The sequence below is a fragment of the Gobius niger genome (assembly GCF_951799975.1).
Source record: "Gobius niger genome assembly, chromosome: 12".
In the NCBI taxonomy this organism is placed as follows: domain Eukaryota; kingdom Metazoa; phylum Chordata; class Actinopteri; order Gobiiformes; family Gobiidae; genus Gobius; species Gobius niger.
The window spans coordinates 14947325-14963948 of NC_136863.1; the positions used below are offsets into that span (position 1 = coordinate 14947325).

General features: G+C 40.8%; 1 protein-coding gene across 1 annotated transcript; it reads right to left on the reverse strand.

Annotated features, from left to right (window-relative positions):
- Positions 1-576: 576 nt before the first annotated feature.
- Positions 577-10147, reverse strand: cracr2aa (calcium release activated channel regulator 2Aa). Its single transcript, XM_079568282.1, has 17 exons — positions 9843-10147; positions 7019-7130; positions 6761-6947; positions 6522-6668; positions 5660-5750; positions 5496-5591; positions 4883-5070; positions 4730-4801; positions 3601-3646; positions 2699-2778; positions 2344-2623; positions 1894-2026; positions 1736-1817; positions 1553-1667; positions 1388-1489; positions 1252-1328; positions 577-1156 (listed from the first exon to the last, which is right to left on the reverse strand). The coding sequence occupies exons 1-17, from the start codon at positions 10035-10037 to the stop codon at positions 1072-1074; spliced, it is 2088 nt and encodes a 695-aa protein (XP_079424408.1). The 5' UTR covers positions 10038-10147; the 3' UTR covers positions 577-1071.
- Positions 10148-16624: the final 6477 nt, after the last annotated feature.

The window sequence follows — 16624 nt, forward strand, 5'->3', positions numbered from 1 at the left end:
GAGAGCCATTATTATTATTTATGAGGCTACAGTCTTGTAGAGCTCATTATACAAGTTCTCATTAATTTTATAATATTTTCCGGTTTACAAAATATTATGCACTTCACGACCTGCCATCACAGATGCATTTCAGCCGATGACCCAATGTATAATGGGCTCAGCCTCTGATGATATGAGTGCCGAGCTCCGCCCCTGGTCTCCATAGAGCTCCACAGCCAGTCAATCATAGATTTAGGCTTCCACTTTTTAGGGCTGATGTAATAAAAAACCAGCGTGGTTAAATATATGACACCTAGCCCAGCGTTATCACGGATCACAGCAATTTTTACAAAGTGACAAAGTCAAAATTCACTTCACTGTAACTTTGTTGCAAAGTGAAGTGAATTTTGGAGTCAGGCCTTTAAGCCATTTAAACTAGGCCAAAAGCTACACAGGAATCCTGTTTACCAAGCATTTTTTGGAGTCACCCCTGGCCAGTGGCCACCAGGGGGTGGTCATCACTCTGCCATGAGAACCAATGGCACCTTTACTTAGGTGCGCAGAAAAAAGCCAACAATGTTGTAATCCTAATGTGATTCAGCACCAGTGAAGGTGAAAAGGTTTAATCATGTGCTCATTTGAAACTTATCAGTATCATTATTCAACAAGGGCAAAATCCATATAACACACAGTTGTACACTTACAAAAATACATAGTATTTAATATAAACATTATTAAGAGACACTTAAACTTAAACAGCAAGGTTTTGCAAAAGTACAGAACCTTACTGTTTGAAGCTATACGCATTAGAAATGGTAATACATCACTTTGACCTATTTTTAAACATGTACACTATTTTACAATAAATACATATATTTCAGAAACATCATGGGTTATAGATATATATTAATATATTAACACAAAAGTGGGACCAAGATATATCATAAAAGGATGTGTCAAAAGTGTTTACAAGTGTTCTAGAAAAAAACAACTTTAAAGTTTGAAAAAGCGAGTCTGCATTTCCATGTTACTTTTCATTTCATAGTGCTACATGCAGTCCAAAGCAGTGTCCTGACCGAAGTCACTCGCTGGTCAGCAGCAGGACCGCTTCTTCTCAGGACTACTGACCAAATTCACAGTCTTCTCTTTTTCTCTGTCTTCTCGATCTTTTAAAATTCTTAACAGCAAAAAGTTCCATTGATGCATTTCATAGAATAGTATTTATGTTTTTTTTTTTTTTTTTTTGCAGCCGTCTGTACAATATGTTCTTACCTGGCCATTTGGACCATGGAGTCCAACACATTGTGTCCAGAGGAGGCACTGCATTCAAAAAATGTCATGCAACAATCCTGAAAAGAAAGAAATGAGCAATTCTTCACTGACAAATGGCCAATAACAGCATACACACCTTGGCAAGTCGTTCACCCATGTTCTTCTGAACCTGCCTCTCTGCTTCCTTGTCTGTTTTATTTCCTAAAAGCATAATGGTTATGTCATCACCCGCAGCCTCCTGTAAAGATACAAGACAAATATATTAAGGGAGGCAGAGGCAAACAAAATATGAATGACTTACGTTTATACTGGTGAGCCACTGTCTGACAGCTGTGAAGCTCTGTTTCTCTGTGATGTCGTACATTACTATCACTCCATCCGCTTTACGAAAGAACTGTTTAGTTATGCTGCGATACCTACAGGACAACAACAAAATCAAACTTCTACTTTCTGTGATTGTAGTTAAATATCAGCCATTACTGACCTCTCTTGTCCAGCCGTATCCCACATCTGCAGTGCTACTTGGCTGTTGTCCACTGTAATGGTCTTGACACTGTAGTCTATACCTGGGTATATCAACCAGAATATTCAGAATTCGTAGTTCTGTAAAATGCCGTACATTGTACATTCAGAGCCACACACCTACTGTGGCAGAGGTCCCAGGATAGAAGCAGTCATCACAAAACCTTTTAAGTAGTGAGGTCTTTCCTACGCTCGAGTTTCCCACCATTACTATTTTAAAAAGGCGATCTGGTGGAGTAGGACTGCCTTCCTCCTGAAAAAGACAAGCAAAAAGGGATTTAAAATCATCTTTAGTATACAGTGGATTCAGGAAGTATTCATATTCCAATATTTATTAATGTTATTATGGTGAAGTCTGGCACTGTAAATGCACAAATAGTTTTTCTTTATTAAAAATCTACACACTGATGCCTTTATGTATTATGGTCAATGTAGTGAATTTACCACAAATTAAGAGTTTAAGAATGCGTCGAAAATGACACAACTGCGAGTCAGGAATGAACATACTGCTAATGCACGAATAAAAGAAGACTGACAACTTTCTGGACCACAAGCTATTGACATGCTTACATTCATGCTGGTCTCCTTGCCAACAGGCTGCCCTCTTGGAGACATTGGGGCTTGGTCGCCTTTTGATCGGGGAACAATATCACTCATGACCAAGTCCATGCTCTCCTCCTCGCCCTCGCTGCACTCCCGTAGAGGGCTGTGCACCTGGCAGTCGCTCTGCAGCAGGTGTGGCAGGTGGTCTTCCTCTATGGAGATAATCCTCTGAAAATGTCCCCGAAGCACTTCTGAACGAACACTGCCCCTCTGTGTGGACTCGCTAGATGTGTCAACCTCATCTTCACTGAAATTCACGATGGGCTTCGTAAAAATGTGCACATATGAGAAATCAATTAACCTTAAAGGATTAAAATGGTACCTTTGGAAGACATCTGACGAGTCCTTCAAAATGGGAAAGAAAGCTGCTGATTGCGCTGAACTGGAGCTTTTCTTTGGTTTCTGTTAAATAAAAATCTCAGTAAAAAGGTTTATGTAAGTACTCGTAGTATTACTATTTATTTGTTTATCTTTTAAGCATCACTGAGCCTTGAGAATAAATTCCATTCTGTCGTTTTTTTTTTTCTTGTTTGAACGGCAAATAAACCTTGAATCTTAAGTACATTAAGATGAAGTACTTGACACGATTAAAATGTATTAAACTAGAGGTCGACCGATTTTTTATTGGCTGATGCCGATTTGCACAGCCGATGCTTTTTGGCCAAAACTTTTTACTATTTTTTTTTTTTCTACCTTGTCTATAAAACTGTGAATGATGCTTCTGTAAACTGTGACAGCAGGGGTTGCTTTATTAGGGGCAGAGGGCTGATTTATTCAGGAGATTCAGGTTTAGTAGGTACTTCAGAAGGAAAAAAAAAACAGTATGTCCCTATCTCTTATGGTCCCAAGATTATGAGCAAAAGTCTGCAACATAAAATATATAAAATATGATCCAGCCCTATGAGGTGTACAAACTTGTGACCACGATGTTTCTCAGCTCCCCCGGGGCCTGGGAAGTTGTGGGGGGGGGGCTCATTTTATGGCTCCGATGAGCTCTTTCCAATAAAAAGAAACAGGTAATCTCTATCACTTTCGGTTCCGGAGATATCAGCCTTTTATCTGCATTATATCGGCCGATACCTAAGTAGTGTAAAAAACATCCATATATCGATCGACCTCTCTAGACTTCACCCAAATCCCCCACTCACACTGACTCCATGCCCACATTTAGACACTTACTGTACCATAATGTGATATTCTATGTATTCACAACATTGTACATACCTGATAAGAAATGTCTCTTTCATCTCGTAAATGTTTGTTCATTTCTCTAAAAAAGAAAGAAATGTGAGTAAATTGACTGTGCTGAAGTTATGCAAGGTATACTATGAGCAACGATGACCAACAGGCTATAGTGCAGGGCCGTGAGGTAAGCCAGAGAGGGGCAGGGGCTCAAAAATCCAAAGGGCACTTTTGCTAGTGCGTACTTTGCATGGGGCATCTGCCCCCGGCCACAAGTATGTTAGCAGCGCAGCTACAGAAACACAGATTTGTCACACAACAGTCTCCCTCATTTCACTTGTCTGGGCTGTGACTGAAAACAGGGGCTTAAGAAAAGAACATCGACTATTGAGACTGTCTGAATGTTTCACGTTGTTTTAAGAGAACGTAGAGCGGAACCGTGGTAAACCGCGCTCGCGTCTGACACAAGGTTTATTTCTAGATCATACAAGACTGTCGGCTTGTTGACCTCATTGGTCCGCAATTATGAGGCCGACTGATAAAAAATAAAGAGCGATCCGAAGCACAAGGTGTGGAGATCGTAGTTCTGTGCAGGAGATGCCTCTGCTCTCACTTCCACCTCTCTCTGAGGCAATGGGCGGGGCATCGAAAACACACGATGAACTAATGAAGGGCATGTACATTTCTGATTTAATTGATTAAAGGGACTATACAGAGTTTAAAAATGTTAAAATTTACATGTTCCAGCAATGTCCTATAAGCCCAGACGTATTCACCACAACTGCCTCTAAAATCCTACTTTGTCACTCAAAAAGTTGTAACTTCGGGTCCCAATTGCCGTCATGCACAAGCTTAAAATAGAAGGTGCAGTTACACGTATGACCTGAGGTGGCAGTAGTGAGTATAAAATGGCCAACTTGCATCTAGCCCCTTTAATATAGGCTAATAAGGATTATTGGATCAGTACCAATGGTAAGGACCATGGTAAAGAAAATATAATACAAATAAATAAAAGGTATGGAGCGAAAAGGGTACTTCAGGGGCATGGAGCAAAAGGGGCATTCTGACCTTCTTCTCCCCCTTTCATTCTGAATTGTCCATTAAAATAAAAGAGATTGGCGAAAAAATACAAATCAATCAATAAATCAAATGCAAGTTTTGTTGATCTCACCGCATCAGGTCCAGTTGTTTCAGCAAACTAGCTCTCTCCCGCTGAAGTCCTTCAGTCATTCGATATATTTCACTATGAAGAAAAGAAAACAGTTCTCTGTATTCACTTTGTATTCATGGCACAGATTACAGCACTAAGGCTTTTTACACTCACATCTCCTTCTCCTCGTGCAGCCGTGAGGACTGCTCCTGCAGCAGAAGCAGATGCTCCTGTGCCAGGCCCAGCTCCTGAGTGGTGTGCTCCAGCTCCTGCAGCAGCTCATCGTTCGTCTGTTTCAGCTTCACATTCTCCTCTTTGGTCTCATGTTGTTCGCTGTGAAGGTCCCGGCACTGGTGCTCCAGCTACATGTAAAATCAATCATAGGTAGAGTTCAGAAATTACTGTGGTATGATGTTCTAATTGATCTTACTTAAACAAAAAAGCTATCCAGTATTATCACAGTTGTGACCACTGACCGCTTCCTACTGACTAAAACCTATATATCTGTATCTATTTAGTTCTCTGTTTTTCATAGATACATAGATACATAAAAGCATTGTTTTGTCCCTTTACTTTTTGGATAGGTTCAGTTGATATGTAGCATTTATCTATATATATATTTACACTTGCCATTTGTAGAAATTCACTTGTGAAACCAGTTCTGCTATAAAAAATAAAAAAAAGCTCCTGCTTTCTCTTCTCTTCTCTTCTCCTATCTTCTCTTCTATACAACACAAATCAAGTGCAGCGCAACACTCCCAGGGGATATCTGCCAGTGTTCACTCACCCTCTTCTGCTTTTGAAAGAGTTGTTCGAGATCTTTTTCTTTGGAGGACAGTTGAAGCTCCAAGTCTCGACTCCGAGAGAGAAAGTGTGTGCAGTCCTACATGGGAGAGGAGGGAGAGACTATTACAGAGAAACTACATCCACAGCTGCTTTGACACACCTTACCTGCAGCACAATCTTGTCCTTCTCACTTTTGATTTGCTGCTCCATCTCCTCATACAAGTGACGGATCTCATCATCATGCGATACTGCTTTTCTGTGCACAAAATATTGTCAAATGTTATATTATATTAAAGCAGTACTAAATCAAATCAAATCAACTAAGTACTAAGTAACTCATGCCCCTGGAGGCCATAAGCGCCACTGCAGGTGTCGTAGCATGTTATGTTTCTTCACTCATTTATTGTCCGTGAGAGTAAATACTACGCTGACAGAAACAACAGAGAGAGAGAGGGATATTGTACATCCAATTACACAATGGAGATCATTTTTTCACTCAAACTTGGCTGTAAATACTGTTTAAGTTAGCTGCCCATTAGCCTGTTAGCTTCTTCTTCATGATTCTATTAGTGTGTATTGCGCCTCCGACCTGGTGGCAGGGAAGTTGCAATTGTAGTTTTCTGGCTAGGTCACCAGGGGCAGATGAAAGACCCCCAATCATCCCATTAACACTTGTATTGCACCCAGAGGAACTACAGAAAGGATTTATTATGGTTAACAAGTTACTTAGTACTGCTTTAAGAGGATTTTGTAAATGCAGTGTGAAGCAAGCCCCTTATGAGAGACCAACAGGCCTGTTTAATCATGAGGACGCCCTCCCGTGGACCCACCAGCTGCAGGAGGAGCCATAAGGGGCTGGTGCAATGTGACGACCCAGCAACGGACAAGTGGTAGAAAATGGATGGAAGTGAATTGAATTAATTTATTGTGATTTTCTTGCTCACATTGGTATCTCATGTATAAAACAAACACACAGTGAACCTCTGCTAACATCCGTAAAATCCAATGTGCACTCATGTCCACTGACCTTTTCAGAGCACTCTCCATTTCACTCTTTTCCTGGTTTGCCTCGATTATCTGTGATGTGACTCGGGCCAGAAAGTCCTCAAAGTTGGAGAGGAGGTGTGGCTCGTCCCGCCGGAGCTGTGCCCACAAACTGCGGATCTCTGAGGGACTAAAGCAAAAGAATGTATGGAGTAAAATTTCTACAATGGTCTGGGAGATGAAAATGTCTTCTGACCAGTTAATGGACCTTATAAAACTCACTCTTCAAAGATGTGATCAGCACCGAGACCGTCCATGAGCATACTGAAGTGTTGCTCCTCTTCATCATCAGGAGAGGCCAGGCGGTCCTCCCACTGGCCCTGGTACACAATCTCCACTGCACCGTTGCTTGAGTTTTTCTCGTCCATGCTCAACTCCACAGCAGTCTTCTGTCCATACAAAAATTCACCTAGAAAAGACAAAAAGAGTGGTACTACAGGAGTAAGAAAATATATAAACATATTTCTCATCAAAACCTACTGAAGCCTGAGGAGAACTCCTCCAAGGTGAGGTATCCATTGCCGTCTGAATCGAGTGTGTCAAAGACATTCTCCAACTCTTCGGCACTCAGAGGGAGCTCGCGGTTCAGCCTCTATTTGACAAGAGCAAAACACAGCTGCTACTGGCAAGAATAATTACTCAAGGACATCACTGTAGCTATACCAACGAAGACTATTCTGAGCACAGGCCTGGGCAATGTATAGCATATGGACAAACCCACAGAAGGAACCGGGCCAGTTGCATTTTTGGGTGTACAACCGGCCAAAAAGGTACAAAAGAGCAGCAGTTATACATCATTTTTATGTCAGGGAAAGAAACATTTGTGCATTTTTATCCAGTGACTATTGGGTTTGGTGTGTTGTGTGCAGACTACTCCAGTGTTATCAATTTTAGTTGTGATGTTGTTGGTATTTGGATATACTATAAGAAAGATAAAGTTCAAAAGTATGTCATTAAAGCAGTACTAAGGAACTCATGCCCCTAGAGGTCATAAACATCACTGCAGGTGTCGTAGCATGTTTATGTTTTTTTTTACTCATTAATCTTCCGTGAGAGTAAATACTACGCTGACAGAAAAGACAAAGGGAGAGAGGAATATTGTACATCCAATTGCACAATGGAGATTATTTTTTCCCCTCAAACTTGGCTGTAAATACTGTTTAAGTGGCGCTAGCCCGCAGTTAGCTTTGCCCGTTAGCTTCTTCTTTGTGATTCCATTAGCGTGTGTTGGTGACTCCGACCCGTAGGCAGCAAAGTTGCAATTGCGGTTTACTGGCCGGAGACACCAATCATCCCATTAACCCTTGTATTACCCCCATAGAGGGACTACAAAAAGGATTTATTAAAGGTAAACAAGCTACTTACTTAGTACTGCTTTAATTAGCGCAGAGCTAGTTTCGCAGTTAATACAGTTATTTCTTAGTTTTTATCAAATTATTTAATATTTTAGGGGCACAAAAATGAAATACTGGAGCTGCATAAAAATGTTTACTACATCAGTAAGAATAAACTCAACCAAGTAAAGTTAAGTGGAATGGAAATGGATATCGATCAGCGCAGTGCAAATGTTTGCCTGCAACCTTATACTGGCATAAATGTGAGATCATCCGTTACAGTCTTACTGTTTGTAAAACCAAAAGCTATTGCCATCATTGTGAACAAGTTATTATCTTCAAAAATCTTTGTGAAAGGGGTCTGCCTACAGCATGCATAGATAGAAAACCCACATTGCTTAGAACTAAATGCTGTTGTTCTTGGCACTGTTGCAAACTAAGGCACCTGGGTGTCTTCCCACAGCTGCCACAGTCTCTAATCAGCGACCACTGAACAGCTCCGCTCGCAAAGACGATCTTCTGTCAGATTATAGCGGTTCTTCATCTTAACATTCAGGGCGCCACATAATCGACTGCGTAAATAAATAAAATAAAAACATTTCCCGAATTTTCCTTTAAACAGCTTCTCGCCACTTGTTTAAATAGCCACACCTCAGTTAGCCGCTGCGATGTGTCATGCCATGTTGACACTGCTTTATCTGTTGACTGTGGCCACGCATGAACAAGAACAGAGTTTAGGAGTATCAGCTGGTCTTGTAAAGTGGCTTATCTGAACCTCACATATCCCTTATGTCAGCAAAGGCATTAATAGCAGTACCACCCCTTTGGTCAACCATAGTGCAAAAGGGCTTTTAAAACTGTGAAAAACTCCCAATAACACGCTGACAAAGCATTCTCGTTTACAGGCATGTCTCGTACGTATTAGACATAGGGCTAAACAAAGGCTGCGCACATTGACGTAATAGTAAATAATAGTGCCACACTCCTGAATAGAGAGGGGGGTAACCTATGGTCCTCCTTGCACTCTAATTTCTCTCAACATTGAACAAATGCCTCACATCAAAGCTTTATGTTTTATTGATGCCATTGATGCCACTGATGGAGCTGCCACGCACGTAATCAAAGCTAGAAACGGATTCAGAGAGGGGCTGAAATCTGCACAATAATGCAAGTGAAGTGGTTGCATGACAAAGCGCCCACATGGACGTCCTTCTCACATACTCTTTCACGGCACTTTGAATAATGTGCAAGCTTCATTATCCCTAATTACTGAGTGAATTTTTCAAAAGCAATGGGCATTCAGCTTTTCGTGACATGCGGGTATGTTCAAAATACAGTTTCTATTGCACAGGTGCTGGAAAAATACAAGCCGATTCTATTCAGCTCAATCCTGGAACATATCGCTCAATATAAACTTGTTATGTGATTGGATGAGTCAAATGTATGTCGAACATGGCAATTCACTTTGTTTTAAAAAGGTGTGACGACCTGGAGAAGCAGCATTTTTTTGGATATGATAATTTTATTTTTTTAACTATGCCATGTACTGAATCTTTTATCGGCTAACTGGTAAAAGAGAAACAAAAGGCTTCAAAAATGAGTCCACTGAACTAGGTTTTGAGTTGAAGATGTCCCTCCTCAAACTTGGGACGGCTCAATGATAATTCAAACAAAAAGGTGCAGCATGTTGTAGTGTAAAGACCATAGCATCAATATCTAATATATTTATCTTTTTTCTGATTCAAAACAGGGGTAACAGATGGATGGAATACAGCTCTCAATAAACAGTATTAAAGATCTAATTAGTTAATCTGTAATTCATGGCATAAATAATGAAGAGTTTCTGACTATGGTTCTACATTATTCAATAGTCCCTGAGTCGTGCTAAACTTGTAATCATTATTTTAAATTTCTGGAAATGATTATTATGTGGCAGTGTATGGCACATGTCCTTGATGCAGTCCACTCACCTGCATGTCCCGGCGCGTGATGAAGCCCTTGTGCTCGCTATCACAGACCTGGAAGAACTCAAGGATAGTGTTTTGTCCCATGGCGTCTCCGTTTTTCCTACATTCACTCTCGTCCTTGCTCGTCTGGCTTTTCCACGCGGTCCGCACCTTAGTGATGACCGTGCTGTTGTTATTATTGGAGGCACAGGTGTCCATGACACTCGCAGAAGTTTGGAGATGCACAAAAAAAGTCAGTAGTGAGTGGTGCTTCGCCCGGTCCTGTCAGGGGCAGAGGTGAAAAGAGATGGAAATCACAGAGAAATGATGCTGCCGTGCATCAAAGGATTTCACCACTGTCACAAGCGGTCATCTCTTAGCAACCAGGCACTTCTTTAATTAGTCAATACAATCTAGGAGAGAGACAGGCAAGAGAGCATGCTCGGAGTCCAGACGTCAATAAAATATGAAAATATGACTGAATAAATCATAGTTTTGTAAAAGACAAGGACAACCCACAGTGGCAAGGTCTCACAAGTAAAAAAAACTAAAGTCATTATTCTCAGAGAATGTTGCTTGAATATTATAAATTGAGTCAATTATGTTGTTTTAGGAGCAATAAAACTAAATGTGAAACATCTAAAACACTGGGGCTCATGCCCAAACTATTCACTCAAAAAAGAAAGATCGAAACTATGTTACGAATGGTTTCTGTATGAAATGATGGTTCAGTTGCATATAGACTCTTCTTCTTCTTGCAATGATGAAAAAAAAAAAATGACTCATCCTTAATGTCAAATGACATGCCGAGTAAAAAAAAATCTGTGAAGTTCAAGTTGCTGCTAAATATTGATTTAGACTGTGGACCAGTACGTGTGCACCGGTGTGGAACACTAGTCACTGAACAGAAGACGAGTCGATTTATCAAAGTAAAATAGGATGTGAGGTGACCCCATGGAAGCTGCACTTTTGGTAACCCCCCCCCCCCTTAACTTGTGTCGTTGTGCAAGAAGCATGACACACACAAGGATAGTCACGACTGTATGAGACGAGAGCGACACATAACACAGAAAAAGGAGAACTACAGCCATTCTAATGTGTTTGCTTGTTCTCTGTGGTGAAACTTAGGCTCTGTTGACCAAGTTCCAAATAAGTTTCTTGGCTTGTTTTGTGTTGACACTGGCAGAAAAGTGAAGCAGAGAATTGATAATATGTCTATAGGATTGACAAAGAAGATTTCTGACATATAATAACTAAAAATGACAGATAACGTCATTACAACTAGTTGTTTTGTTTGTACTTTGACCTGATTCATTATTTCGGACACTATGGCTACTTTATATTTCTACTGGTGTGAAAACAATTTGAAGTTAAGCTGTTCTTGGCTGAGTAAATGCAGTCTTTGGTTGTTATAACCCTTCTGGAGAGGAGAAACTGTGTAGGGGTTAGTCAATCATACGGAAGCACACGTCAGATTTGTTTGACGCGCAGAAGGTACACGTGTGGAAAAGAACCCTTCCTGAAAGACTCCTCTTATTAAACAGAAGTGTCATTTTTACACTTCCAAGTCTTTCAAACCAATCTCCGTCTACCCACGACACCTGCGCGCTCATGGACAGCTGCCAAATTGACACTGACGCATGGTTTTAATGCTAGAATATGTGATACTTACATACTGGTCAGTACTGGTACTCCTCTGGTCAGTGAGAATGTGCGCCTTCAGCCTGTGAGCGTGGTCGATAACCCATCCGCTTTATGACTCTGTGTTTACACGCGTCAAACTCTGTGCAGGAATTTGTCAAGACTCACTGAGCAAACTTTGTGGTGGGCGGGGCTTCTGCAACTCATCGTGGTTTGGTTACCATGACACCGACCAGGAAGTGAACACAACATACTGCGACAAAGTAACCCACATCACACATCCCCAGTAGCCAGGGGTGTCAAACCTTTTCCCACATCAAAAATAAGCTTATTCGGAACATAGCAATATCCTCGTATAACCACAAACAAACTCTCTTGGAATACATTAATCATGAAGCAAGGGTGAAAGCACGAAAGCACAAAAACAACATTGTGCTGAGTTTTAAAGTATCCCTAATGTAATGTTCAGAATGTCCAGGAGGGGGCCGCATAATACTATGGAAACACTAATCTAAAACAGTTTGGCTATTTTAAAGACTTAAATGGATTAGCACAGACGACCTTCCAACACTGTAAAATGTTTTACAATAGGCTAATGATAGTGGCACATAGGACTTATGATAATCTTGGTTTCTGAAGGCCTATAACGTTTATCCATCCCGTCCACTGTAGAGCAGCCCAGCAGGTGCAAAGGGAAGCTTCAGAGCCAGATAGGTTTTCACAGTGGGATGCATAACTCTATTGCACTGTTTATTTCTTGCATGAGAGAACAAAAACAATAAAACATGACTTTTCCATTTGTTTAGCCTTGTTTCAAAATGATGCAATTGTACATATGTGGGGCAGCAGCAGCAGGCCCTTTCGCCACGCTGAATGTCCCATAATAACTATTTCAATCACTTAAAAAATAAGTTCACTACAAAAAAAAATCAAACCAACCTCTCAAATGAAAGTATTTTTTTTTTATCAGTTTCCTGAGATATTTGGGATTTCAGTGGAACATTTACAGGTCAAATACAGTAAGCTCATGTTTTTTTTTAAATTTTTCTTGTTATTATTTTTTTCATTGGCTCTGTGTTTCTGCAGCATACGCATACAAAAGGAGATATCCCATGTGGGGCTTATTGCTTGGCTCTTATCTTCTTGGGCTTTATTATCAGATCTGCCCTTCTTTCACCTCTTATCTCCCATTGTTTCACCTGGGGATTGGAAACAGCATTCAGAGGCACAGGCACACCACACTTCAGCACCCCTGGGACGGATTTGCAGCAGCGAAAAAAAGGAGCAACCCGTGTCTAAAGCCTCAGTTGGAAGGTCTGACATCACAGTTGGAAAGGGTAGCCTCTCTGAGCTGTGTATCCCTAACTACAGGAGGGGGAGAGTGTGGCGAAGGGCTTGAAGTCATCCGTGGCACTGCTTTAGTGGTCTCTCCATGCCTCGGGGAGCGCATTATGCGGCCGGGAAAGAGATCTGATATAGTGAGGACTACAGTGAATAGATTTCACAATATAGACTGCATTCTCATTGGAATTATGTTTGAACAGATTGTAGTGATAGCATCCATATTTTGCATGAAAAAATGTCAGCTTTTTACCAACTGCTGAAATATAATTGGCCTGTAATATTACATTACAATGTAACAGATAAATGAGACAAACAATAATCGAATGAGGTTTTTGTATATGGCACTACCGCTGCTTATGATATGAAGACCCGACATCCCATTCCTCATTCAGTCACTAAGCAACTACACCATTTTGCACTGGCACTAATGGAGACATAATTAGGGTACAGGTGCTGACATTGTGAATGTAGGGGAGATCTGTTTTTCATTTCCAAACAAGTTTCAGCCGATGGATTTGGAATCTGTGTGGCTCGTTCTGTTTTCCAGGGGCGGACTGGCCATATGTCCATTCTGGAAGAGCACAGAAGGGCCACTGGCTCTAGGGCCACCAGTCCCGCCTCAACCGAGCTTTACCCAAATCTAACAAGAAAAGCTTCAAAATAGGGAGAAAAAGAGGATGAAAAGTCAACAAAAACATGAGAAAAACACGGACAAAAAAACCTACAAAAACGTGAGAAAAACACACAAAAATGTTAGAAAAAATAGTTTAAAAAAAACAACAAAAATGTGGCAACGTGACGAAAAGTTTCCATCACTTTTGTAGGTCTTAGCTTCCAAATGAGGCGTTCCATTGTTGATCTCCAGTCGAGAAGCTTTTAGATTTGGGTAAAGCCCAGTATAAAAAAAACATGAATCTAAAAGGAATTCCGTGGAGTATGGTGTGCCACAAGGTTCCATTTTGGGACCATTATTATTTATAATTTATATTAAGGATGTTGCTTCTGTTTCTACGACCACCTTTCCCGCTGATGATAGCAGTCAAAATAATAATAATAATAAAATAATAATAAAAAGCCGAACTGGGGAAAATACACTCGTTAAGTTAAGGCGGGTGGTTAGAGGTTAAAATATGTATTTGTGGAAGTGCACAATTACGCTAATTTGGGCCAGACTGGTCAGAGTCCAGGGCTGTTTTTCAGTCCCAGTCCACCCCTGCTGTTTTCTGATTGGATCATCGTCTTGAAAACCAAACCAAACAATGCAAGCAAAAGACTGGATTCAGAGTATGTTATTTTGATCACATCGAATCAGTTTGTTCTAGTTTCTTAGCCTCGATCTAAACCTGACCATTTACCCTAGTCTGCTTTTAATATTGTTTCATCTTAATATGAAGCAAATCCTGGTGAAGTCACAACTAGGACACATATGTGGTAGCCCCCTGTAGCCTATATGTTCTTTGATTTATATCACAAAAACAGAAGCTGCATCTTTTGCCATTGCACAACAGGAATCCAGTGACATATTGAGACCCGTCACCCGCACAAAACCCAGATCTGCCAGCCCAAATGCATTATCTGTGTACCTGGGGACTCTGGGCTGCTGTTCAAGCTCCAATGAACTGCAGTGGCCTTTTGTTCTGGTTCAGAGGCACGTGTTCCTGCCAGCTCAACAAGGATGTCTTATACTTCAAGTGTCATTCATAGACAAAGACTTTCACACATGAGCCTGTAGGTGGCAGTGTCGCTTCAGGACCACGTAGCACGTAGCTTTATTGTCATTTCAATGTTAAGCGCATACAGAGGCTCGAAATTGTATTACTCTCAAGCCTTGGTGCTTTAGAAATTGTGTGGACTTCTCTCTGATAGCAGGATGGAAGAGGTTGTGAGATGGGTGCTGTCTTTTCCCCAGAATATTTAGCCAACGATGATGCGGTTCTGATAGTTTGAAGAGGCAATGTCTGTTTGTAGTTTCTCTCAAAAAGTATAGCACTTCTTAATAAAAAAAAAAATATATATATAATGCATTAATACTTGGGGGTCAAATTGTCAGGTGGCTGATCAGTTATTAATGTCCACATGTGCACATTACAACCATGAGTCTATTTCATTTCAGGGCTAATCCTTAAATACCTCCCACTGTGGGAGAGCAAGGATCAAACCACAAACCTTCACTCTGTTTCTTATTTATTTTCCAGTTAAATATGTATAATATAGTAGCGTCTAAACCAAATGAGCACCCAGAAGGCATGTGTGACCTGTTAATTGCCACCATTTTATTTGAGGTGCCCCAGGACATGACAGGGAGTTTGAGCTAATGTGTACGTCTAACAGACTGGCCTACCACAAGTGCCGTACCTCAGAGAGACAAACAACTTTGTTCCCTATTGGGTGCATTCGTAATCTGTTATTTCTACGTATTTTTACATTAGAGTGATGAAAGCTCTGACCACGCTGACTTATTTTCCAAGGATGTGGTCAGAGGTTGGTGTGTGGCCATGAGTACCCTGTCTCTGCGCTGGTGCCAAGGAGGAATCACAGAAAGGATTTAGCTAAATAAGTGTGTTGTTATGCGGCTTTTATCATTTGGCAAAACATGCTATATTGTACGCCGCATTAAGTTTTGTTGATTTACAACATGCTAATTGAAGCAATGGAAAATGCTGTTGTAGTTTTCCATTGCTGAAAAGGAAAATACAACAGGGAAAAGCTAAGGTGACAAATTTCTTATGGGAAATGTTTCTTCTTGATCCCGGATCCATGCCCTTAGTCATGATTGTATTTTAGTACCGCTTGCACCATCGTCTCCTACCCAAAGGGATTCTGGGACATGTGTTTCCTATTGTTGCATGGGATATTTCATCTGTTTGCACTGACCACATTCACTTTCTCGCTATGTCAATGGGCTGTGTACGGTTACAGTTGTACTTTACATATTGATCCATCACTTACAGTAGCAGAGGCAAAGTGGGAAAGCACATGTCCAACTTTTGACTTTTTGATGTGAAGACTCCATGTGGAATTTTAAGTGTCCTCCTCAGCACATACTTTCAAAAAGCAAGTCCTCAAATGTTTAGTATTTTGGATGTAACACAAGCTGCTGTCTAACGTCTGGTAGAAGTTCTGTGGAAATAAGTTGAAAGAATACCAACCACTCAGCCACTGTGCTACCATTAGATTGACATTTTGCCGGTCTAAAGCCAGTTTCACCCATTATACTGTGCAACAGTTTGATTGCAGTAGTCCCAGATACTTTGCTGAAGCTCCCTGCTTCACTGTGTGCACGGAAAGATGTCTATTTGGAAGCAGTAGCTGAATGACATCACTGATTTTCCTTTAAGTGGATTTGTGAGCGGCCCTCTCCTCCAGAAGTGGTCTGTTAGTTTTGCTGGTGATTCAGACAAATGGCAGATGATCTTTTTCTGGCAGGAGTATCTGGCAACATGGAAAAATATTAACTACAGCGGAATATAGCCATTATCAAGTGTATGTTTGAGACTTGCAGCACATTATGAAGGAAGACTATAGCTCAAGGTGTTTCGAATGGCAAGAGGCTGTTCATTTTTCAAAACACTGCTTCTTTTTAACAGCAAATCCAACCTATTTCCATGCAGTAATATTTAATGTGATACATGCATGAAGTGAAATGCCAGCCCCATCAGACTATTTACAGCCCTGTTCATATGAAAAATGACTGATTTATGTGCCGCTGTCTACCCCAAGGAGGATTTTATTGCAGTCCCATAGTTCAAACTAGTGTCAATGTCAAGCTCTTTTTAATGTATCTTTGTGGCTTTATGGCCATGAAGTTAGAGTAGCACTGC